Source organism: Halichoerus grypus, chromosome 6 (assembly GCF_964656455.1).
Source record: "Halichoerus grypus chromosome 6, mHalGry1.hap1.1, whole genome shotgun sequence".
Taxonomy (NCBI): domain Eukaryota; kingdom Metazoa; phylum Chordata; class Mammalia; order Carnivora; family Phocidae; genus Halichoerus; species Halichoerus grypus.
Window position 1 is genome coordinate 6,219,504 of NC_135717.1, and position 23,712 is coordinate 6,243,215.

Here is a 23,712-nt window from a genome sequence, read left to right on the forward strand (position 1 = left end):
CGGCATCCCTCGGGCGGCGGCGGCGGCGGCGGCGGCGGCGGCGGCGGCGAGGCAAGACGAGGCGGAGGACCGTGTGCGGCGGGGCGGGTGGCGGGTAGAGGTGTGAGGGCGGCGAGGGACCTGAGGGGTAGTCGGGCCGGTGTGGCCGCCGCCGCCGCCATGCAGGAAATCATCGCCAGCGTGGACCACATCAAGTTCGACTTGGAGATCGCAGTGGAGCAGCAGCTCGGGGCACAGCCGCTGCCCTTCCCCGGCATGGACAGTGAGCGCGGGGCCGGGGCTGCGGGCGAGGGGCGCGACCGACTCAGCCCCGGGACCCCTCCCCCTCGGTTCGGGACGCCCTGTCCCTGGGTCCCGGACCTTCTCCCCATCGGTGGTGGAACCCCTTCCCCCACCCATCCTGGGACCCCCTTCCTCCATTCAGAGTCGGGAGCCCCCCTTTCTCCAGTCTTTGAACCCCTGGGACTATTCTAATACAATCTTCAGGAGGGCAGGACCATGTCTGGCTGTTCAAATAGGTCTTGAATGAAAGCGGGTGTCTCGGATTGGAAATTACTAACCTCCCCTAACTAAAAGAAAATAGATACTCCCCCTTTTCATCTCCAGCCCCCCACTTTGAGCACCCTCTCCTTGCTTTCATCAAAACTGGGCGGTTGGAGGAGTCTTGCTGGAGGAAGACCCACCTGTTCCTCTCTGTAGGAGATTCCCAGGTAGATTCTCAAGCTCCATTCTAGGATGTGCACTCCTGGGAGCCTATCCCTCACTTTTCCTCTGGACCCCAATTCTGGGCCATTCATCCTACCTGGGCAGCTGCTTGAGCTCCCTTCATTCTCCACCTTCAGATGATAGCTCCTCCAGCCAACTTAGGTGGGTGTCTGGCACTTTAAAAGAAACTAGCAGTTCTCTTCTCTCCTTTCTGGACACACTTGAAGTCTAACGTTGTAACATTAAAGCTCAGAGGTCCTTGTGTTCAATCCACAGATGGGGCATCTGAGGCCTGGGTGGGGGAAGGGACTTGCCGAAGACCACTTGGTCCCTGGCGACTCGGTACATGGTGGAGCCAGGTGAGCTCTCCAGTGTTCCTGACTGGCTCAGTCCGCAGTTCCCTGTGCCATGTCCCATAACTGCCAGAGGCCCCCCGTTCTCCCGCCGGTCGGTGGCCTGGCAGAGCCTCCCTGCAGCTTCATTCCCGTCAAGTGGCCACACTTCTCATGCACACGTGACCAGAGTTGTCCCACTCATGCTGACGCTTCTCTGTGAGATACTGCTTCTACCCACGTGACATACCTCTGGCAACCTTATCTTATACACACACCACCTGCATCTCTATGATACGCATAAGCAGCTGCTGACCCCTCGACACACGTGATCACTTCCTGCTTGTGCATGCACATCCACCTTTGCACATGTGGCCTTTCCCTGTGTTGATGGCATTAGCCTGAGGCCATGGAACCATCCATGCAGGGCAGCTCCTTCCCGCCCACCTTTCTCCAGCATGGGACCGCACAGACTTGAGTCTGTGAAGGCAGGTGCAATAGCAAGGGACCCACATACCTGTTCTAAGGAGAGTCAAGGACATGCCTGGCCACGGGTGCTGCCCTGGCTTGGGCCTCAGACTTGGTAGGCACCCTCAGCACTCTGCCAGCCCACGAGCTAGTTCAGTGTGTTAAAGCCCTGGGAGGCCACAACCCGTTCTCCTTTGTCCCAGCACTTCATTGTCATCTTGTTTTGGGAAGAATTTTCAGTTCTCCCCTAAAGGCATACTCTTAACCTATCCGCCTGAGAGCCAGGCCCCAGGATTATGGACTTCTAGCTTCAAGGAACGAAGCAAACCTCTGAGAAGAGCCCAGAAATACTCTTCTATGATGCTTTCCTTACTATAAGGCTTTTTCAACTTTTTGAAATGCAAAAGAGTGACAACTTTTTGGCTTTCTAAGCTTTTTGAGATGCAAATGAGTGATAGCCTCTTGACCGCCTTAAGTTTATCCTAGCAAAATCTGCCTGCTTCCGAGAATCCAAGGAATCTCCTGCAAGTTAGCGAAGAGAGGTATGAAACTGGCTTTCCAAGATGCTGTTGGTGGATTTTCAGCAACTGTAACATGCCTGCTGATAGAGAAAACTGTCTATGAAGCCACGGACCGTTTATTCTAGTAGCCATGGCGAGTGAATTCCTGGGCTCATTGCAAAGCCTTGCCCCCTGGAGTCACTGACTGATACCACACTCAGCCTTTGTTCCATCGCTCGCCTCACCTGAACCGGCTGCCTCTGCGGAAGCGGAAGACTGCACCTTTAATAATTGTGTGTTGGTGTTGTGCCACCATGAACTAGATCTCGGACAGGCAGAGTTCTGCCTCTGTGTCTTCCATTATGCTCTTCCCTCCGGAATAGCACCTCTGAGGCGCTTATCCCTTCCTCAGAGTCCCCATTCGATTGTTTGTGTTTCCTGTGAGCTCATTCCCTCCCTCTGCCTCATGTTCAAAGACCCATGAATTAGCCCTCTGGAAGGTCCGAGTCCGAACTGGGGGTAATTAACTTCTGTGATCTTGTGCCCCATCCTTCCCACACCCACTCCTAACTCCTTGAAAGCATCTCGCATACAGGAGGCTCTCAGAATGACTGGTCTCAACCTAGGTGTCTCATTTTGCAGGGAGTGACCAAAATGAGCAGCTTTTTTTGTACTTGCCAGGCCTTGCATTTTTTTGCTAGTCTGTTTCCTGTACCCTGAACCCTTCACGGGTCAAAGGCAAACTGGGTCCCCTCCCCATGTCCCCAGGCACACCTCACTTTGATGCCTCTCCTTTCCTTCCTGCAGAGTCGGGGGCTGCTGTCTGCGAATTCTTTTTGAAAGCTGCCTGTGGCAAAGGTAAGAAACCCCTGCCTCCCCGACATTCCTCCTGAGGTGCTTTCCATCACCCTGCCCCCCAGCAGACTCGTGGGCCATCAGGCCTCTGGCTTGCGTTGCTTTCTGCAGACTAGCAGTGTCCCTAGATGAAATTACTGTGCTTTGGACAGGCTAGGAACATGAGTGGGTATTCTGCCCGAAACCTACAACACGGGTTGGAACCCCACTCTGAGTCTGTCTCCTCACCTCACTTTGCCTGTGGCCACGAGCTGACCTGTGACATGGACAGAAGGGCCAAGCACTGGGTGCCTGGGTGGCTCAGTTGGTTAAGCAACTGCCTTCGGCTCAGGTCATGATTCTGGAGTCCCAGGATCGAGTCCCACATTGGGCTCCCTGCTTGGCGGGGGGTCTGCTTCTCCCTGTGACCCTTCCCCTCTCATGCTCTCTGTCTCCCATTCTCTCTCTCAGATAAATAAAATCTTTAAAAAAAAAAAAAAGGGCCAAGCACTGAGGTGTTCAGGAGCTTTTTCAAGATCTCAGAGTTAGTGAGTGGCTGAGCCAGTGTCTGAACCCAAGCCTTTCTGCTTCTACAGTCTACACAAGCTCACTGTCCTCTGTATCATGTCATCAAAAACCCCTACAGTAGTCTGTCCTGTGGAGCCTTGTTCATACTAACCAGGCTCCAACAGAGGCTGCTGGAACCAGACTATCCACTAATTTTTTTTTTTTTAAAGATTTTATTTATTTATTTGACAGAGAGAGATACAGCAAGAGAGGGAACACAAGCAGGGGGAGTGGGAGAGGGAGAAGCAGGTTCCCCGCAGAACAGGGAGCCTGATGTGGGACTCGATCCCAGGACCCTGGGATCATGACCTGAGCCGAAGGCAGACGCTTAACCGACTGAGCCACCCAGGCGCCCTGGACTATCCACTAATTGATGAGACAGACTACTGGGTGGGAGCTGAGATGCCAGGTGCAGGTCTGGGCATTTTTCTTCCTGTAAGCAAATTTATTTGGAAACTAAATTTTAATCAGTGAGTAGGGAGCACAGAATTAGAGCAAGGGGGTGGTTTTAATGGATGATTTTGGCAAGTTTGGTTCTATAACCCAATCACTTCCCACGGAAACGATAGACTTGCCAGGTAGACCGACCAGGTTGACCTGGGGCTGTCTGGTTGCAATATCATCTCCCACTGGGCTCCTGGTCTTCTTCCCATGTCTGTGCTCAGTAAATCTGGCCTTCTGACCCGCCACCTTCTGTCAGACAGCTGGCCTTAACACAGGGCACTGTGGCTGTCTCTGTGTTAACTAACTAGTAGCCACTGGCCACATGTGGCTACTAGTTAGTTAACACACGTGGCCAGTGACTGCCATATTGGACAGCATCATTGCAAAGTTCTGTTAGAAAGGGCTGGTCTGGGTCTTTCCGTCATAACCTCATTGTGGTTGGGCCTTCCCAGTGGTCCCGCCAGGTCACAAGTTGGAAATAGGAGTTTCTGAGGGTATGGCTCTGTCCCATCTGGTGGCTGATCGCTCAGGTCCTGCTACAGGAGGGAGACCTCCCCCAGTTTATATACAATGTGTTTCTTCAGTTCCGAAGTTGATTTTCTTTCTTAATTCCTGGATGCTAAGTGGGCACTCATAACTAGAAGTGGAACCCACTTGGAGTCCAGGCTTCTGCTGGTGGGCCTGTCTACCTTCTGTTTTTTTATAAAGGGTTGTGTTTCCCAAACCCCAGTCTTTCCTTTACTACCCCTACAGTTTTTTGTCATGTCTATGTATCACTAGAGCTATAATTCAATTAAGAAATAAGCTCATTTGGGGTGCCTGGGTGGCTCAGTCGTTAAGCGTCTGCCTTCGGCTCAGGTCATGATCTCAGGGTCCTGGGATCGAGCCCCGCATCGGGCCCCCTGCTCAGCAGGAAGCCTGCTTCTCCCTCTCCTACTCCCTCTGCTTGTGTTCCCTCTCCCGCTGTGTCTCTCTCTGTCAGATAAATAAATAAAATCTTGAAAAAAAAAAAGAAATAAGCTCATTCTCCCACCACCCTTAGGCTTGTTAAGCTTCCATTTAACGGTGATGTCTGTGATACCATGATTCGATGTTTTAGGTTTTTCCAGAACGCGCTGACATAAAACAAGTACTCAGACTTAAGATGTGTGGCTCTGTACTGCCTGAAATCACATGGCCTTCTGCCCGAGGCAGACCCCACTTCCAGGACATGTCGCTGTCGGGTACTCGAGGGACGTGTGGGGTGAAGGCCCCCCTGCCCTCCTCACAGCCCCCCCCTTCCTCGGCAGGGGGCATGTGTCCATTCCGCCACATCAGTGGCGAGAAGACCGTTGTGTGCAAACACTGGCTGCGGGGGCTGTGCAAGAAGGGGGACCAGTGTGAGTTCCTGCACGAGTACGACATGACCAAGATGCCCGAGTGCTACTTCTACTCCAAGTTCGGTAAGCAGACGCCCGGCCTCGGGAGCCCCGGGGAGGCTTCACCCAGACCTGAGACCCAGAGGGGAGAAGCAGCTGCTGGGGTGCCCGCGCTTTCTGCCGTCTCCCAGCTCTCCGGCTTCAGAACCTTAGGCCGTGCCCAGCAACCTCAGCTGGCCCTCTTGGTCAGGATGGGGGTGGGCTCTGGACCCCAGCTCTACTCTCTGTGGGGGGCTGGGCAGGGCTGGGCGTGCAGCACGCTTTCAGAGCACTGTCATCGGGAGACGGTAATTATCCCAGCAGCCCAACAGGTGTGGCCCGCCGGTTTATTAACAGTAGTTGTAGCTTTTCTTTTTTGTAGAGGTAGCGTAAGCTGTGAAGTCCAAGCACAGAGGGTCAGAAATAGGACCCAGGCTTCCCAGCCCCGCCCCACCCATACCAGCACTGGAACCGGCACCGGAAGGGGGCATCCCCTTTCCATGGGAGCCGTCTCCCATCTGGACCAAAGGTGGGAGCCAGCCCTCCTGGGCAGACTCTGAAGGGCACCTCTGCAGGCTGGCCGCAGCCCCCCGATGCTCTGACGCGCCCCGCCGGCCCTTTCCCGACAGAGCCTGGCCTGGAGCGCATGCACGGTCTGCAGCGCGTCACCTGTGAAACAAGTCAGGGTCCTAGTAAACAGGACAGACCCAGTCCTTGGCCCACGGTGCTTTTGCCCTAGCGGCCCAGGGGAGGAGGCCGCTGACACTAGTGAGACAAAGATGGGAAGGACGTGCAGGAAGTGCTCTGAAGGAGACAGACAGCGATGGGACCACACGAGGACCACAGCGTCCTTTAGGCTGAATGGTCAGGGAAGGCCTCCCTCAGGAGGTGAGAGCGGAGCTGGGATCGGAAGGCCGAGAAGGGGCCGGTCACTGGGGGCACAGCTGGGGTGCCAGCATGGCTGGGGGAGGAGGAGCCCGGGGAGGGGTGGGCTCGACCCCACAGGGACTTCTGGTGCGTCTGGGAAGGAGTTTGCGTTTTCTCTGACCAGCAGTGATCAGACTGGCCTTTCGTGTGTAACGTGGGTCGGGGAGGGCAAGCGTGGAGGTGGCGCCACGGCCCAGCCGGGCAAACGGTCCCTTAGTTGGGTGACAGATGCTGCCGGCCGGCTGGGCTGGTTGCTCCCGAGAGGAGCTGTCATCACAGAGGCTCCGTCGCACTCGACCACAGGGATCCAGCCTCGAGTTCCCAAGTCTTCCCTACTTTTGTCCTGAAAGGCAGAATCCTCAGACCTTTCCCCCCGTCCCAGCTCGTAGATGTGAAGGGCTGATCAGAGTAGACCAGTCATTTCCTGGACTCAGTTGGTGCCTTTGCACATTTGAGCCCCCCACAGTGCCCAGGGCACCCCGTTTAGGTAAGGGGTAGAGCCATGAGTTATTTGATGAGTGTGTACCCTGTGCCTGGCTCTGGGTCATTGCCCTTCAAGGCAGCATGGACATGTGAGAGGGAAACACCATGTACAGGTCACGAACACAGTCCACGTATAGGTCAGGAGACTGAGGCTCCACGACACTGCCCTGGGGCTCAGGACTCTCCAGGCCAGGAGGGACACCAGAAGCACCTGGCCCTCTGCCACACAGCAGGCCCCAGCCTTGAGAAAAGCTGAGGCGGTCTGAGTCCAGCTCTCCCCGAGCTGCCCCAGGTGGATGCGTGTCGGGCTTTCCCTGCAGGGGAATGCAGCAACAAGGAGTGCCCCTTCCTGCACATCGACCCCGAGTCCAAGATCAAGGACTGCCCTTGGTACGACCGTGGCTTCTGCAAGCATGGTAGGTGTCGGGGTGGCTGGGCCCCCCAGCAAGAGGCCGGTCCTCTCTTCCTCTGCCCACACGACCCTCTCTACCTGTCCCACCTGTTCCAGTAAGACCCGGGGTTAGGCATCTGGGGCTAGTGAGGCTTTTTTACACCCTCAGCTCACCTGAGCCTCCCAGACCTCCCGCATGGACTGCCTTCTCTCCCGTATTTTCCATAAGGAAACTACCATTGAAGGGGTCGTGGGCCCTGCCTGTGTCCCCCCGAATGGATACGAGGCAGAGCCCGCATCTGGAGCCCTGCTCTTGCTCTCTTCGTCCCCGGCAGTGGTGTGGGCAGGGCTCCAACTGGCCCAGGGGCACGAGGGCATCCCCCGAAGCAGGGCGTGAGTGTCCCGGACGCTTGGCTCCGCAGGTCCCCTCTGCAGACACCGGCACACGCGGAGAGTCATCTGTGTGAATTACCTCGTGGGATTCTGCCCGGAGGGGCCCTCCTGTAAATTCATGCAGTGAGTAGCCAGACCCTACTCCCCCACCCTGCTCCTGCCCCAGGCCCTGCTGCCTTCTAGATCTTTCCCGGGTCCACCTGGGCTTTGATCACTGCATGGTGTCACCACAGGGCCTGGGGCAGGGGCTGCTGCTGCTCCCTGAGCTCAAAGGTGGCTCTGCCGAGCCCAGCACTTAAGCTTTCCTGGGTCATAGATCTGAGAAAAGCTGGCCTCCGTGCTCCAGGAAACCTCACGTCTTGGCATGTCACTCAGGGACCTCTGGTTAAGAACCTGTGCCCTAAAGGAAGGAGACTTCGGTTTGGGGGCGTCCTCTGTGGAGGCAATGACCTTGAGATTCCACACACACTAGTCCACATAGCTCTTCGTGTGTGTGTGTGTGTGTGTGTGTGTGTGTGTGTGAGAAAGAGAGAGAATGGAGAATGTCCCCATTTCACACGAGAACACTGAGGCTCAGAGCTCAGCCACTGGCCAGGGTCATGTGGCAGCAGGGGTGGCAGCTGGTCAAGGGCAGGTCCGTGGCCTCCGAAGCTGGGTTTTCCTTGCCCGGCAGGGCTCAGAGCTCCTTTCCTAGGCCTTAGTGCACATCTGTCACTTTGGGTGGTTGTGGAGTCAGACTTCTGGGACTGCAGAGTAGTGTCGTCCCCAGTCCCCGGGCTGCTTCCATCCACCCCAGTGACACCTGCACAGAAGCACAGGATCCCGGTCACTGCCACACAGTGGGCAGGTGACGGGTGCTGCGGACTTGGTCCCACTCCCTAGGTGAGAGCCAGGGAGTGTGTCTTGTTGGAGGTGGTCCGGCAGCTGCGCTAGACCCTCAGGAAAGGGTGTGTGTTGTGGGGAAGCAGCACTTGCAGGTCCCACAGCTAGGTGGGAGCAGAGCTGGGTCTGAGTCCAGATGAGTCCGTTCTTTTCGCCTCTCTTTCCCGAGGCTTCGGGGCAGGGCTGAGAGCCAGCACCCAGCCCACGTCCAGGCGTGTTGCTCTGTGCCTGGGCAGAGGCTGCCTGTGATCTCCCAGGGCCAGAATTTGAGAACACTGCCTGGCCTGGCCCATCTCTCATCCCCTCTTCTCCTCCCCTTGTTGTCCTCCCCTCTGGCTGCGGGGTGACCAGCCCTCGATTTGAACTGCCAATGGGAACCACCGAGCAGCCCCCACTGCCACAGCAGACGCAGCCTCCGACAAAGGTACCGTGCCCCAGCCGTGCCTGTCCCGGTGCGCAGTCGGCCAGACCCGGCTGGAGACGTGTGAGAGGCAGGGGAGGGGGTGGGACAGGAGGGGAGTCACCCTGAGTTCCCGTTTGCATCTCCCTCGAGAGGTGGAGGGCTGTCCGCTAGAGCCCAGCGCCCATGTGGCTTCTCTTCCCTTCTGGCCTGGCGAGTGGCTCAGCGCGCCCCCTCGGGAGCCAGAGTGGAGGGCGGCATGGGCGCCGCGGGCCTGCTGCTCGTGCTTCTGGTTCCAGCCCGTCCCTTTATAAACAGGGAAACCGAGTCCTCAGGGCGGGCCTCGTCTGAAGGCCCCCAGCTGGGCGGGAGCAGCCTGGGAGCAGGCCTGGGGCTGACCGGGTCTCCGGCCTGTGCCGGTGCCCTTGCTGCCCCGTGTGGAGGTTCCTGGCAGGGACGGTGGGCTGGCAACAGCGCTGAAGGACCCGCTGGCTCCACCTTCCTAGACAAGGGGGTCCCACAACCCAGCAATGGGCTGATCGTCTCAAGCATGAGAGGGAGAGATGCCAGAGACACATGCAGCCCCCCACCCCCCACAAACCAAGGGCACCCTGGCTTTGGTTATGGGAGTGGAGGGTTGGGGGCCCAGAAGAAAGGCTGGCCGGGTGCGCTAAGCAGGGTCTCAACAGGCTGAGTACCCCCGCCTACTGATCTTGCATCCTTACCTTTTACTTGGTTAACTCTGAGCCCACTGCCAGAGCCCTGTCCGTCCTTGAGTGCTACATAGGCTGAGCCAGGAGGGCGTGTTGCACTGAGCCCCACCCTCAGGAGCTTGTGGGGTAACTCAGACCTCATTGCAAAGCCAGAGTTCCTGGGGGCAGGAGCAGCCGTGACAACCTGGGGGTTTCTAGCTCACTGCTCCTGTTTACGGGGGCCAGAGCCAGGAAGCCTCGTGGTTGGGAGGTGGCCTAGCTGTCCAGTCCCCACGCCAGGAGCCCCTGTCCCCCTTGCTCACATGACTCCCTAGTGGAGGGCCCTCTCAGCCCCTAGACCGCGGGTCAGCATGTCAGCCTCCCAACTGTTTTTCTGTGACTGTTGCTCGCCGTGTAGGCTGCTAAACATCTGGCTGAACCAAGCGTTCATCCTGACCTGAAGCTAGAACCTCAGAAACAAAAGTAAGGCCTGCTCATGCCCTCGCCCTGCTGCCCCAGAGACCTCCTCGTCTCTTTGGTGTTTTGTTTTCTACTTTTATTTTTCGTTCTTGTGTGTCTGCATGGTGTTTTTCGGGCAGCGGCTCCTGCCATCATCACCAGATGTTTCTTTCCTGCCTGCTCTCCTGAGCAGGGCCACCACGGAAGCCCTTCTTCCTGCTGGTCGTGCGGGAGCAGTCCCGCCCTCTTTTCTCCTGTCCCCATTGGTAGTCTGCGTGCACGTGTTTTCCGCAGTAAAACCGTGTTGTGTAACTCTTTCCAGCAAAGTAACAATCCGCCATTACAAAGGTCGTCCTCCTTGATCCAGTTAACGAGTCAGAACTCTTCTCCCAATCAGCAGAGAGCCCCGCAGGTCATCGGGGTCATGCAGAGTCAAAACAGCAGCGCAGGCAACCGGGGACCCCGGCCGCTGGAGCAGGTCACCTGTTACAAGGTGAGTCCCAGGGCTGGGGGGCGGGGCGGGGCTGTTCCCTCATTCCCTGCGTAGTTCATTTTGAAAAATGGTAGCATCTTTGTTTCTGGACTGTAAGAGTGAAAATGGGCTACCCTGGTGGGCTGGAGACCATCCTGCTTCCTTCCACGACACACCAAGGCCAGGTGAATGATCACACATGCTGTTGAATGAAAGGATGGAGCTTGCGGGAAAGGGAGGCTGGTAATAAAGTAGAAGCACAAGTCCCAGGGAAGGGAGTAGGCCCTGAAGCCTCTGGATGTCCTCACATCCTGCAAGGCCATCCCCAAGGGAAGGGGGACAAAGCTTTAAGCCCACACAGGAAGAAAACAGATTAGAACTCACCCCCTTCCCCAGCACACACACACACCCCTCAGGGAACGGGTAAACTTTTTAAAAACCTACTAGAAAACCTGTCTCATTCTTGGCTCTGGATGGAAAGGCGGGGAGGTAAGTGCCTTGAGAGTTTATAGTCACCAGGGGACCCTTCATGAGTTCGCACATATTCTGGAAAGCTGTAAACTGGGTTTTCTGATCTGAAACAGCCCCAGATGTGGGTCCCTGGTGCCTGGCTCTACAAGGAATTTATTCTCAACCCGACCACATCTAATTCCCACAGCTAGAGTTCTGAAGAATGAGTTCGTAATTAAAAATCACAAAACCTAGAAGGAAACCACCACCACTGAGGGAAGTCAGCAGAAATAACTGATAATAGAACTAGGCCACAAAAACTTCAGATTTGGGGATTATTAGACAAAATACAAAGTTAGTACACCCTTTTGGTAAAAACATTTAGATGACACACAGATGTTTTGGGTGCAGAGTGTTGTCCCTATTCCCACCTTCCCTAAAACAGCCACTTGATTCTGTGTGTTGTCACGGAATGTGCTGTGTTGTCACGATTTTTGGTTTTGGTGCTCCTTCACACCCCACAGGGGACCCCACACAGAGAACTGCGGTGCCAAACTTTTATTCACACGAGCACAAGGAACATATATTTTAATACAAATAGGGCCCTGGGATGTATAATGTCCTGTACAGTCTTTTTTTTCTCGATAACATGTGGATCATTCTGTGCCGGTAAACGTAAATCTGTTCACTGGGTGTGTACAGAACTGCAGTTTACTTTACCAGTTCTCTGTTGGTAGCAGTTTAGTTTTTGCTGCTGAAAACAGTGCTGAATCTGACACTTAGACATCTGTGAGCTCTCGCCCGACAGCAGCATCCATGCCTCCAAGTAGAAGATTCAAGTCAGGAGGTGTATGCTTAGCTTCAGTTGTTCCCAGAACTTTCCCTCAGGAAACGCTGAGCCGCTTCCCACAGCCGTCAGACACAGAGCAGGGTGAGACACAGAGTGCTCGCACTCTTTCCCAGGAGAGGTTTGTGTTCCGCAGGGAGGGGACGGCAGGTGCCCCAAACCACTAAAGGCCTCAGGTTTCTGAGCCTGAGCCCCACCAGGTGAGGAGAGTACGGAGAGGGGGCTGTGCCTCCGACCAGTCACTTCGCGAGTCCGAGGAAACGCAGGTGTTCGGAGGCAGTGTGGCTGGCGTCCTGGCCCCCGCCCTCGGCAGCAAGCTCTCCTGCGTCCTGAACTTAGGTGGAGCCGGGACCTAACCACCTCTTCTCACCACGCGCACTTCGTAGTCGACATTGTAGGCACCTTGTGGGAATCCTGGGTTCTCCAGGATCAGCTGTGGAGGCCGATGGACATGCCAGGTGCTGTGAGCAGGGGCCCGGTCAGTGCTTCCCTCTGCTCATCTCTTCGGTGTTAGGGCCAGCTGGCAGCTACACGGGCCACTCATCCACGTAGTCACACCTACAGATCAGGCCGACTTGAGAACATGGGGCCCGCGGGGTCAGGAGACAGAGCAGGCTGGAGATCTGGGCCTGAGGCCGAGGAGGTCGGGACTGCGAGGGCCCTGGGTGGGTGCCCCCTCCTGTCTCCTCCCAACCCCCTGGTCAGTGCTTGAGGCTGCTGTTCAACATTTTAAATCCCCTCTGCTTTCTGAGTGACAAGAATGAATGAAGAGAAGCTAAGGAAGGGCCTGGAGAATCGGAGCCAAGATAAGTCAGAGTCAGTGCTAGATTTTTGAAGTGATGCTCTGGGTCTGTTCGCCCAAGTCTAACCCTTGTCCCATCTCTCTGATCCTGTAACAAACCTGTCCCTGGGGTAGCTTAGGCAAGTATGCAAGAGCCAGGAGGGAAAACTGGGTGCAGCCCACCCTGTGTCCACGGCAATGAGTCCCCGGGTTGGGGGGAGGAGCCTGGTGGCTTCTCTCACGTTGTTGCCTCCTGTCTCCAGAAGAGTGCCTCAGAAAGGTAAGTGACTGGCCAGCCATACAGAGGGGCTTGGTCCCCAGGCAGGTGGGGGAGCTCTCGTGCCACGGGATTCTCATCGTCCTGCCACCCACCGTGAGACCTTCCGTGGACAGGCCTGCAGGAGCTCTCCCTGCTGTGCTCGCAGATCGTCCTCTGGCTCTGCAGCTGCTCTTCCATCTGCCGAGTTGCTGGAGTTGCTGGGCCACTGTACTTTGGAGCTCCTTTTCCTTCATGTTTGAACGAAAGTCTGTACCACTGAGAATTGCAGAGTCCCATCCCTAACCTGGTATTTGGTGGGTGTGACCTTACTTGAAAATTGCATTTGAAAACGGTGGTTTTTTCTGTCTCCTCCCTCCCTTCCTGCTGTTCCCAGTGTGGCGAGAAAGGACACTACGCCAACAGATGCACCAAAGGGCACTTGGCCTTTCTCAGTGGACAGTGACAGCAGCTGGAGCCAGCTCAGAGCAGCCAGAGGGCCCCACTGTTGGGAACCGCTCTGGGCCCTCGTTGGGAGCGTGCACTGAACTGTTGCACGCCGGTGTTGGTGCCGCACTGGCCGGGGCTGGCAGGCAGGCAGGCACGCTGGGGTTAGCGTTCTGAGGGGCTACATCTGTCAGTTTCCCTATCATTTTGCTGTAATCTTTTCTTAAAAGGGGACAGGTGCTCTAGTTTGGTCCTTCTAAGTCAGCATCATGTTTGTCTAGCATCCACACCTCCTGTCCGGATCTCCCTGCACACCACCAATCTGGGGAGGGGAGGAGGTCGTGGCGAAGGGCTTGTGCTAAGCAGGCTGTGTGGAAGGCAGCCCTTCTCCTCGAGGCCTCGTCATTAAACACCAGTTCTTGGTGACTCCGGGGGCTGGTGGATCATTTAAGCTTCAGCCAGGTCATGCCTGCCTCCTCCATGTCCTGCTGAATTCAGAAGCTGTGCCTATCGATGTGATTTGAACGAGGCAGCCCTTCAGGGCAGACTTAAGTGCACTTGTTGCCTCGACCTGGTCCTGCTCGAAGGCGGCAGTGGTTGAGAGGAAGGGCGCAGGGCCCTCGGGTGTGAGGATCCTTCCTCTGGGCTGACTTCCTTGGAGCACCCACTTGACAGTGGTGGATCTCAAGGGTATACCGCCAGCTGGAGCTGCGGAGCACCCGTTAAATGGAGGACCTGGTCCATCTGTGCACCTACCTCCCGCCCCGCCAAGCTTCTGTACCGGCACTCACCTCTGGCCTCCGGAGACCATCCTGCCCCTGAACCTGGAAATGTGAAACCATCACCTGCAACCTGCAGGGCAAGTGGGCCTATCCAAGTTCTATTACAGGAACACTTTTTACGAGGTTGATTAAAGCTTGTTTTTTAAGCTGCGTCTCATTACTTCAGGGACCCCACGCCAAGGAGAGGACTCCTGCTGGCCGCACGAGATGCTCAGCACGAAGCTTCGGTATCGGTGTTTGCTTGTCCCCTTTTGACACACGTGAATCTCCCGGAGGGGAGGGAGGCTGCCAGGGGAAGGAAGGGCCTCTGTCCTGGCAGCTGGTAAAGTCTGGAAGCTTGGCGTTTGTCTGAACAGCCACGTGGCAGGTCTCCTTACTCCATCTCAGATGTTGGATGATAACACTTACTCAGATGTGGATCTTCTACGAGATAATTAGCCACAACATCTCAGCCCTTACACTCCATGCAGTATGTTCTTACCATATACCCCTCAAGAAACCACTTCTGGCCTTCATGTCCCTTTACCGAAGATCTCTGATGAAGGGTAAGGATGAGGGGGCTGGATACGGGGGCAGTTGTGAGCTCTTGTCAGGGCCTGTGTTTTCCCTTGCTCCCCTGAATCCTCCCACAGGCGAAGAAGCTTCCTAACCAGGAGGGCCCACACTAGTGTAGCCTGCATAATGCAGCAAGATGGGGGAGGAGAAGGCATTCTCAGGCACTTGGCCCAAGTTCTGATGTAAAAGCATCAGCTGACAAAAAGCCAGAAGTGCTTAGAATACTTAGGTGCAAAGAGCAGGGAAACCCCTCTGGGCACTTGACAGGCTTAACTAGATGACACCCCACCTCCAGTGAGCTGGGATGAGGTCCCAAAGCCACGGTGGGCAGCCCACTGGTTCAAATCCCTGGGCCACGGACAAGAATCACCCTTTGGGAACCACAGAGCAGTCTCATCCCAGCTGGTACAGCAAGAGCTCCGAGAGGGCAGGGAGATGGCTACACCAGGAAAGCAGTCCAAGTACCAGTCATCTTTTATTGGATGTTAATTCTGAATTAGAATATGAAAGGATTCAAGGGTGCCAGGCAAAGGTCATGGTCAGGAATGCCGAATGTGCCTCCACACTGCGCCCTCTTCAGTGGTACTTGCGTAGCCGCTCGTGTTCTGAAGTTAGAAAGGCAAGATGGTAAGTTTCTTTAAAGGTGTAGTGAAAGCACAAGACGACGGTGGGGGGTAAAGCCATGCTGAGAATTCCTTTCAGGATATAACCCAGAACCTGCCTGCCAGGGTCTAAGCAGAATGAGCAGACGTGGGGGTACGAAGGCACATCGAGCTAATCTGCAGCCTGGCCAGCCTCATCCTTCCCAGGATGCACGCACACTCGGACACAGTCCCCAAGAGCCTGGCCTTCAGAGCCAGCATCACCCCGGCTTTCAGACTGGCGGGGGCTACCGCGGGCACTCTGCTACCCTCTCCCACCCCACAAGCTCCTCTCGGCCTTCAGACCCAGGACAAGCTACGCCTTTCCAGAACACCACACAGACACTGGATTGTACCACTCCTCTTTCTCTCTTCGCACTGGCTGCTAGGAAGATGAAGCCAAAATTTTCCACCAACCCTCAGTGGAGCCCGCAGCACCTTACAGAATGCTTCCTAAGTACTGCTTTTATCGGGGATTCATGTCCGTTTTCCTGTCTTTATTTTCTCTTTGCCACAATTTTCTCGCTTAAAATAGCATCCTCTGTACTACATTCTCATAAGTCCCTCCCAATTTTTCAGCTGCCATAGAATGAGGGACTTGTAAACCTGACAGTGAACCAGTCCCACCCAGCAATGAGAAACCCCAGAGGGCAAGGTGACCAGAGAGACACTCACTGAGTTCCTTGTAACAACGACAGTAGTTGAAAAGCACATAAGCTGCCAGCACCATAGAAATCCCAGCAACGCCCCCTTTCTTCACATTGACATACTTGTTGTAATACCGGTAGTAACCTGCAAACGAGAGAGGAGGCCACTGTTTGCTTTGCGGTGAATGCTTCACACACTGCAAAGTCGAGTCTGGCTTAAATTCAGGGACCCACTTCCGTTCTGACTCTTGAAAGCCACTCACCCTAAATTCACTGGCTGATGAAGGGAAAAGCACCAATGCCCCAGGGGTCTTGTCCTGGGAGTCCGGGACAAGCCCCAGCTAGGTCCACCTGGATCCTACCCCTACACTTTGGCCTTCACCTTAACAGACCTGGCTCAGCCTGTTAGCCTTTGATCCTACCTCACCCTCACCTCCAGCCCTAGGGATCCCCTTACCCTAATTTGACCAAAAATCCAACCCCAAGTAAAGGCCACTTAGCTGAGGCCGGCTAGGTCTGCCTGTTGGGGAAAAAGGCTTTGTGCGATCATCTCTTTGCTGGGTACCCCCACCAGTGAGGAAACGGTTTCTGCCCTCTTTGGGGCTTGTAGCTTGCTTGACAAAAAAATCAATGAAATGATTCTAGAAGGCGCTGGTTTATAATAGAGAAGATGGGAAGTCAGGGACTGTCACTAAGTATGGGGAAAAGGCAGAGAATTCTAATCTGAGCTAAGGAAGGGCCTCTCAGGGCAGAAGGAAAACATGCCACACAAGAGTTACAGGGCAGCCAGGACTGGAAAGAAAAATGGGGGGGGGGGGCTCGAAGCCAGAGACTACACAGGCATCCGTGGGTCGATGTGGGTCTCTGGTTCCTGGAATGAGGACAGGGACCCCACGGGACTGATGTGACTGTGCACAGACCTGAAGGGTAGATCATTTCAAACATCCACCCTGGAAGTTTTGCCTGGCAGGGGGATGAGCGTTACCTTATGGACTGATGTCCACTATGCTTCAAACTCATTTTCCTCTTTAAAAAGTCTTATGATGTAAAAATGCTTGCAGACATTTAAGACGAAGGCCGTGGTACCAATTCCAAGCAGCAGAAAACATTGTCTTGGCTGAAATATCTTAGAGCCAGCCTCTGATAGGACCAATCACCAACCAAACACAGAGCTTCAGGGGCTAAGAATCTGTCCCTGTCCTTCTCTACATAACTTATTGGTCTGAGACAAGGCCTTGACTGCTCAAATTAATTCAGAGCAAAGAGAGACCAGAAGACCTAGGTATCTGCTTTTTTTTTTTTTTTTACACATGGCTGTAGGCTCTGACCTCTTCGAAACGCTCCAGCAATGCCCTTAGGGGTGAAATCCCGCATCAGTATCCAGCTGGGCAGCTCTCCCAGTTTCACATCCATGAGTTTCTTCTCCTTCACTGGTACTGAAAAGGAAGAGCAGAAAACACGCACTGAAGACCCTCCAGTAAGACAAATAGCATCCTTTTATGTCACTTACTTCAACCATTCAATAAAGTCACTACACAGAGGCTGCACACGAAGAATATTATGAATAAATATATCACACCAAATTCACTATTTTAAGCCACAGTGTATATAAAGCGACAGTTCTTTTTTTTTTTTTTAAAGATTTATTTATTTGACAGAGAGATAGCGAGAGAAGGAACACAAGCAGGGGGAGTGGGAGAGGGAGAAGCAGGCTTCCCACAGCGCAGGGAGCCCAATGTGGGGCTCAATCCCAGGACCCTGGGATCATGACCTGAGCCGAAGGCAGACGCCTAATGACTGAGCCACTCAGGCGCCCCTAAAGCGACAGTTCTACTAATGATCAAGATTTGAATAACAGCTTACTGGGAATAACTATGTAAAGAGAGAACGTAAGGGCCGTGAGGAATTAAATAATCAGGTGGAGGACAGAATAGAAAAATGATTGCAAAACTAATATTTACATGTACTAGCTCATTTAATCTTCACACCAAGTAGCTGAAGCCTTTATTTTATGAGGAGTGGGGGAGACTGACTCAGAGAAGTTAGGCAACTTGGCCAAGGTCACACAGCATGCAGGCAGTAGGGCAGGGCTCAACCTTAGGTCTGGCTCCCATGCTCCTCAAGACAATCTGATATTTGCCTCAAGCATCCTACCTGGGGCCACAAATGTTAAATGACTTAATAAAAACCACTCCAACGATGGACTCTGAAAAACAACCTGAGGGTTCTAGAGGGGAGGGGGGTGGGAGGATGGGTTGGCCTGGTGATGGGTATTGAGGAGGGCACGATCTGCATGGAGCACTGGGTGTTGTGCACAAGCAATGAATCATGGAACACTATATCTAAAACTAATGATGTAATGTATGGGGATTAACATAACAATAAAAAATTTAAAAAAATAATAAAAAATATATAAATAAATAAATAAATAAATAAATTAAATAAATAAAAACCACTCCAAATGATCCAATGGGCCCCAGATAATATTCCAATGAGAGTCTGGGGACAGAACAGGAAAGGCTCCTGGCCAGAGCAGGGTAGAACTGTGAATGTTCAGATGCTCATAAGGAGAGAATGGTCTCCTTTCTCATCCTCCCCACAGAGATCACCTTTAAAAAGCTGCTGGGCAGGTATCCTCTTCAAGGCAAGGAGTTAAAGGCTACTGTCCTTTCTTAAAGATTACCAACCACAGAAGGAGCCAGACCAAATCACTCAAAGAAAGGTTTCTGCTCCATTTTGGGGATCCAAGGAAAAGACTAAGGCTTTGTAAGGACCAGCCTCAAGAGTCCACTGAGGGGAATCCCAGAGATCTCCTGACATCTCCCAACACTTAACAAGGGCAAGGGTTGTTGGGCCATACAGAAATACAAGGTTTAATGGCAGCTTCTCATCTGCTACAGTCATCTGGAGAACTAGACACTGGGTCCGAATGAACCAGATCCAGTGTTTCAGTGTCCGTCAAGAGGCTACAAGTCAGGGGCGCCTGGGTGGCTCAGTCGTTAGGCGTCTGCCTAAGGCACAGGTCATGATCCCAGGGTCCTGGGATCGAGCCCCGCATCAGGCTCCACTCAGCGGGAGGCCTGCTTCTCCCTCTCCCACTCCCCCTGCTTGTGTTCCCTCTCTCACTGTGTCTCTCTCTGTCAAATAAATAAAATCTTAAAAAAAAAAAAGAGAGGCCACAAGTGACAGGTGGAGGCATAAGCCTAAGACTTGCATACATAGCTTGAGGGTTATGATTTAGGCTGCCTGTCCCAAACAAACTGGCCCGAACCTTCCATCTAGACTCAATCCAACAAACACGGAGCACCTACTGTATGCCTGGCAGCGTGCTACACACTGTGGACACAGCACTGACTGCAGACGAGAGCCCTGCTCTCAGGAGCCAACCTGCTATCGCCAGACAACCATCTCACCCACTCATCTTAGCAGGCTCACCATACTTCCGCCAGACCCCTTTCTGCTTCTTCACCTGAGGGCCTTTGTATGTGCCGTGCTCCTGGATCATCATCACTCGGCCAGCTCAACATAAATGTTATTCCCTAAAAGGCCTCCTTCCCTGCCCATCTTATCTCAAGCACTAGCACTACCTTTCTATATGAGCTCTGAGCTCCAGTTTCCTTGTCTGTAAAATGGCTTATTCCAAGCACTGAATGAGAATCTATGTAAAAGCATTTGAAACAGTACTCAGAACTGTGAAGTGTTAACATTATTCTTGTTGAAATGTCATTAAGGTCTATGTGAAACAAAGAAAAAAGACAAAAGTAGAGAAAGAAATGGCATACAAACCAAACTTAAGGACGTTTTAAGCAACACGACTTCAGGGATTACTCGCACCCTTTAGTTCTTTTACAAACAGAAAACTGATGTGATTAGTTTGGTAATATTTCTGAATATGAGATAGTCTCAAATGAATTTCGGGATACGTTTCAAATCTCTGTTGGAGAGTTTAGTGTCAATGATAGTAATACCACACAATAATGTCATTCGAGAATGACCTGTATCTTTCTGTCACCCTGTCCATGCTATTCCGAGAAAAGTTTAACAAGTACACATTTTTACATGCCAGTTTTGTCTTCACTTGGTTCAGAAGGCCGCAGTCCAAGAATAACTATTCTTGAATAAGAACATAGTCAACACCTTTGCTATAGACTCGAAGCCTTCTTGCATGCAGTGAGGAGCGCAAACATGTCATGCTAAAACCAACGGGCTTTAAATACGGCCACACGGTGGAGAGTGCATGACTAATTTATATGGAACTAGAAGGGCCGAATGTTGCTAACTGTTGGCGCTGGGTAATGAGTCTGAAGTGTTCATTACATTATTGTTTCCTTCATCTTTGAAATCTTCCATAATAAAAGGTTTAAAAATGCTCTTAATCGTAGTACTATGTTGCGGGAGGTGTACAAAAGAAATAGTATTTTAAGTCGAAGTATTTGAGACTGGTATAAGGCTGGTAACAAAAAAAAAAAAAAATCAGGTCACTTCTGATCCCACAAACTATGAAAGCACACTCTGCATTCTCACGACCACATTCAGAGGCTGGCATGGTGCCTTGGCACATCACGGGAGAAAACAGCCAACAATTTAAAATTCGTTTTTCTATATATTTAGACCTATAAAGAGGGTTTCCTTAACAAAAACTAAGAAATTTATAAAGACGGGGGAAAAATTTCACATTAGGCCTAAGGAGAGCCAAAAACAGCACCACCATAAAACTCCAAGAGATCAACAGATTCATCAGAGCTGCATCTACACTTTTTCCAAGACTGTCTGTCTCTCTTAATGGAAGACGAAGACTTTGGTCCTTAGGCAGCCCAACTGGAGCCCTCCCCCAGCACTTCTGCCGTGCTGCACACCCTGTGCATTCACTGGCTCACACTGGTAGAGGGCAGTGATAACACAGCAGACTTGGGAGTCCCGTATTCTGGGCTTAGTGCCACTTTGTGGCCGTGCACCCTTGCACAAGTTCCTGCCTTCTGTGCCTCAGTTTCCTCCTTCGTAAAAGAAGGTTAAGAACAGTGGCCACCAGGGCGCCTGGGTGGCTCAGTCGGTTAAGTGACTGCCTTCGGTTCAGGCCATGATCCCAGGGTCCTGGGATCGAGCCCCTCGTCGGGCTCCCTGCTTCTCCCTCTGCTGCTCCCCCTGCCTGTGCTCTCCTGCTCTCTGTCAAATAAATAAATAAAAATCTTAAAAAAAAAAAAAAAAAAAAGAACAGCAGCCACCTTGGTAATTGGCTGTAGGTACTATGTAAATGGAAATTATCTGTCTTTCTGCCTATGAGCTATGTGAAGGTGGGAGCAACCCCACATACAGTTCGTGGTCATAACAGACCTTCAGTGAAGGCTGAGAAAGGACCACATGTTCTGGGGAGGGTAGGTGGCTCCCTGGCCTGATTTTATGACTTCAAAGCATACTGTCCACCTATACGGAGAGGCATAAAATGCTAAATGTCTTCTGGGTGCTAAATCCAGCCTAGGGCTGGCCACAGAGTGGCAGATTTCAGAACACTTTTTTTTTTTTTTTAATTTTTAAAAACCATTCTTAGCTCACAGGCCATACAAAAACAGATCACAGGAAATCTAGTCCATTGGCCACAGTTTGCTGACCCGATCTCATCTACTGCTGTTAATTCATATTTCCATCACTTTATTTGCTAATGAACTAGTGGCTTTATGTTCTGGCGACAGACACCAGCTAAAAGATAGTCAGTACTTAAAAGACTTGGACTTCAACTCCTTCACCTAGGGTGATGCTGAATGGGCCAGATGTGACCCTGCTCAAATGTCACAGAGTGGAAGCTGAGATGACCAGTACTCAACAGCAGGCCAGGCAGTGTTTCAAGTACCTTACACGTACTAAATTGTTTAATCCTTAGTCCACAATGCTCATCACTTCGCTCTACTTAAATAAGATGCCAAGTCTCAATGCTTCCTTTTCACATGTCCTCTTGTTTAAACAATACGACCACCGCGGATAAATATTCTCATACCTGTTTTTTACAGATGGGAAAAACAGCATCATTCTCATCTTTTCTGATCCCCTCTTCATTTCTCCAGGCTGATATTAAGAATATAGAAACTGGGGGAGAGGGGGAGCGCCTGGGGGGCTCAGTCGTTAAGCGTCTGTCTTCGGCTGGGGTCATGATCCCGGGGTCCTGGGTTCAAGCCCGGCATCCGGCTCCCTGCTCTGCGGGAAGCCTGCTTCTCCCTCTCCCACTCCCCCTGCTTGTGTTCCCTCTTTCGCTGTGTCCCTCTCTGTCAAATAAATAAAATCTTTAAAGAAAAAAAAGAATATAGAAACTGGGTAAAACAGGGGCGCCTGGGTGGCTCAGATGGTTAAGTGTCTGCCTTCAGCTCAGGTCATGATCTCAGGGTCCTGGGATCGAGCCCCACGTCAGGTTCCCTACTCAGCGGGAAGTCTGCTTCTCTCTCTCCCTCTACTACTCCTCCCTGTTTGTACTCTCTCACTCTCTCTGTCGAATAAATAAATAAAATATTAAAAAAAAATAAAGAAAGAAACTGGGTAAAACAGGTTAATCAAAACTCTGCCTCAGGCAGGCCACACCACATCTCTGACCCTTATTTTCATCTTTAAAATGGGATCAACGTTCCAGACAGGGACTTAATGACAAGGCTAATGTGAGAGGCTCTAGGGCTAAAACATGGTTTCCGTACTAAAAATAAATAAATAAAATCAGTGTGCACAAGGGTGCCTGGGTGGCTCAGTCGTTAAGCGTCTGCCTTCGGCTCAGGTCACGATCTCAGGGTCCTGGGATCGAGCCCCACATCCGGCTCCCTGCTCCGCGGGAAGCCTGCTTCTCCCTCTCCCACTCCCCCTGCTTGTGTTCCCTCTCGCTGTGTCTCTGTCAAATAAATAAAATCTTAAAAAATAAATAAATAAATAAAACCTTTAAAAAAAAAATCAGTGTGCACAGTCTGAGACGTGTAGATTTATACACGCATGTCACTGAAAAGCCTGCAGATCATAAGGCCATCCTTGAGATTAAAGCTCAGTTTACCACGAGGCCTCAGACTCCTAGGTTTGCATCCTGCTCAGCCCTCTCACTAGTTGTGACCTTGAATAAGTCACGTCACCTCTCTTGGCCTATTCAACGCGTATTCCACATATATGCGTCCAACCTGACATGGTATCAGGCACCGTCCTAGGCGTTCGCTCCTCCTGGAGCTTAATTTGAGCTTCAGCTTTGGAAAGAAGGGCAGAAGCTGCGCCTAGGGTTCAAATGCAACGGGGTCAATATTCTTCAACGAGGAGGAAGGATGGCCGGAGGTGGTGCATTCCCAAGCTCGCAGACGCGTCCCCCGGCTGCCGTCACCCCCGCAACTGCAGCCGAGAGACGCGGGCCCTTGGGCAGGGGGGCTGCGCGCTGAGCGACCGAAGGGTCGAACGGTGCAGGGCCCTGGGCAAAGGGCTCCGTGCGCCTCCGGTGAGGCCATAGGGAAGGCCCTGAGCGAAGGGCAGGCGGCTCCGCAGTCCCCTCCCCTCCCAGTGCAGCTCTGAGCCCCGAACCCCGGACCACGGGTCCTGTCCTCAACCTTGCAACCTTAACCGGGTACAAGTACTCACCGACTGACGCCATCTTGGAGTCCTGGGTGTCCACTCTGCCAGGCCGCGCAAGGACTCCTGGGTAGGGAGCGCGCGCCCCTGCGGGCGAGGGGAGCAGAGGTTCATGGGAAGCAGGTCGCGGCTTGTACGTGTCTGGAGCTGCAAGTGCACCATGGGGTGAAGGGCAAAGTCCCTGGAGGGCAAAGCCCCGGGATTCCGCAGTAGGGAGAGGGGCTGGCGGCGGAGGGATAGGGAGATGGGGGACGGGATGGTGATGGTAGGGCTCAGCTTGGGCTTCCCATCCTAGGAGAGAGGAGGCTGGAAGGGACCCAAAAATGGGAAGCAAGGAGAAAAGAGCATCCTGGGTTTCTTACTTTGTCGCCTTGAAAAGGCCACG

General features: G+C 52.9%; 2 protein-coding genes across 6 annotated transcripts; one reads left to right on the forward strand and one right to left on the reverse strand.

The window, feature by feature from the left end:
* The first annotated feature begins 43 nt into the window (after positions 1-43).
* CPSF4 (cleavage and polyadenylation specific factor 4) lies at positions 44-14,055 on the forward strand. Of its 5 annotated transcripts, XM_036064843.2 has the most exons (9): positions 138-262; positions 982-1,064; positions 2,813-2,863; positions 5,140-5,292; positions 6,978-7,073; positions 7,471-7,564; positions 8,675-8,747; positions 10,197-10,367; positions 13,078-14,055. In XM_036064843.2, the coding sequence occupies exons 2-9, from the start codon at positions 1,052-1,054 to the stop codon at positions 13,144-13,146; spliced, it is 720 nt and encodes a 239-aa protein (XP_035920736.1). In that variant the 5' UTR covers positions 138-262; positions 982-1,051; the 3' UTR covers positions 13,147-14,055. The 5 variants fall into 5 exon arrangements, with proteins under 5 accessions (XP_035920737.1, XP_035920733.1, XP_035920734.1 ...); XM_036064840.2 differs by lacking the exon at positions 982-1,064 and having other exon boundaries at positions 45-262; XM_036064841.2 differs by lacking the exon at positions 982-1,064 and having other exon boundaries at positions 46-262; positions 10,272-10,367.
* An 871-nt stretch (positions 14,056-14,926) lies between these two features.
* Positions 14,927-23,484, reverse strand: ATP5MF (ATP synthase membrane subunit f). The gene is made up of 4 exons (XM_036064851.2): positions 23,337-23,484; positions 17,081-17,188; positions 15,781-15,897; positions 14,927-15,069 (listed from the first exon to the last, which is right to left on the reverse strand). Exons 1-4 carry the CDS (start codon positions 23,347-23,349, stop codon positions 15,041-15,043), a joined length of 267 nt encoding a protein of 88 aa, XP_035920744.1. The 5' UTR covers positions 23,350-23,484; the 3' UTR covers positions 14,927-15,040.
* Positions 23,485-23,712: the final 228 nt, after the last annotated feature.

What these genes read in the sequence shown, in the direction of transcription:
- CPSF4 (XM_036064840.2), top strand. Translation starts at nt 160, where the DNA reads ATGCAGGAAATCATCGCCAGCGTGGACCACATCAAGTTCGACTTGGAG. An exon ending in GAAAGCTGCCTGTGGCAAAG is followed by an intron (nt 2,864 to 5,139) that starts GTAAGAAACCCC and finishes CTTCCTCGGCAG; the next exon opens with GGGGCATGTGTCCATTCCGC. An exon ending in CCGTGGCTTCTGCAAGCATG is followed by an intron (nt 7,074 to 7,470) that starts GTAGGTGTCGGG and finishes TTGGCTCCGCAG; the next exon opens with GTCCCCTCTGCAGACACCGG.
- ATP5MF (XM_036064851.2), bottom strand. An exon ending in TGCTGGAGCGTTTCGAAGAG is followed by an intron (nt 15,898 to 17,080) that starts GTCAGAGCCTAC and finishes TCTCGTTTGCAG; the next exon opens with GTTACTACCGGTATTACAAC. An exon ending in TCGTTGTTACAAGGAACTCA is followed by an intron (nt 15,070 to 15,780) that starts GTGAGTGTCTCT and finishes TTCTAACTTCAG; the next exon opens with AACACGAGCGGCTACGCAAG.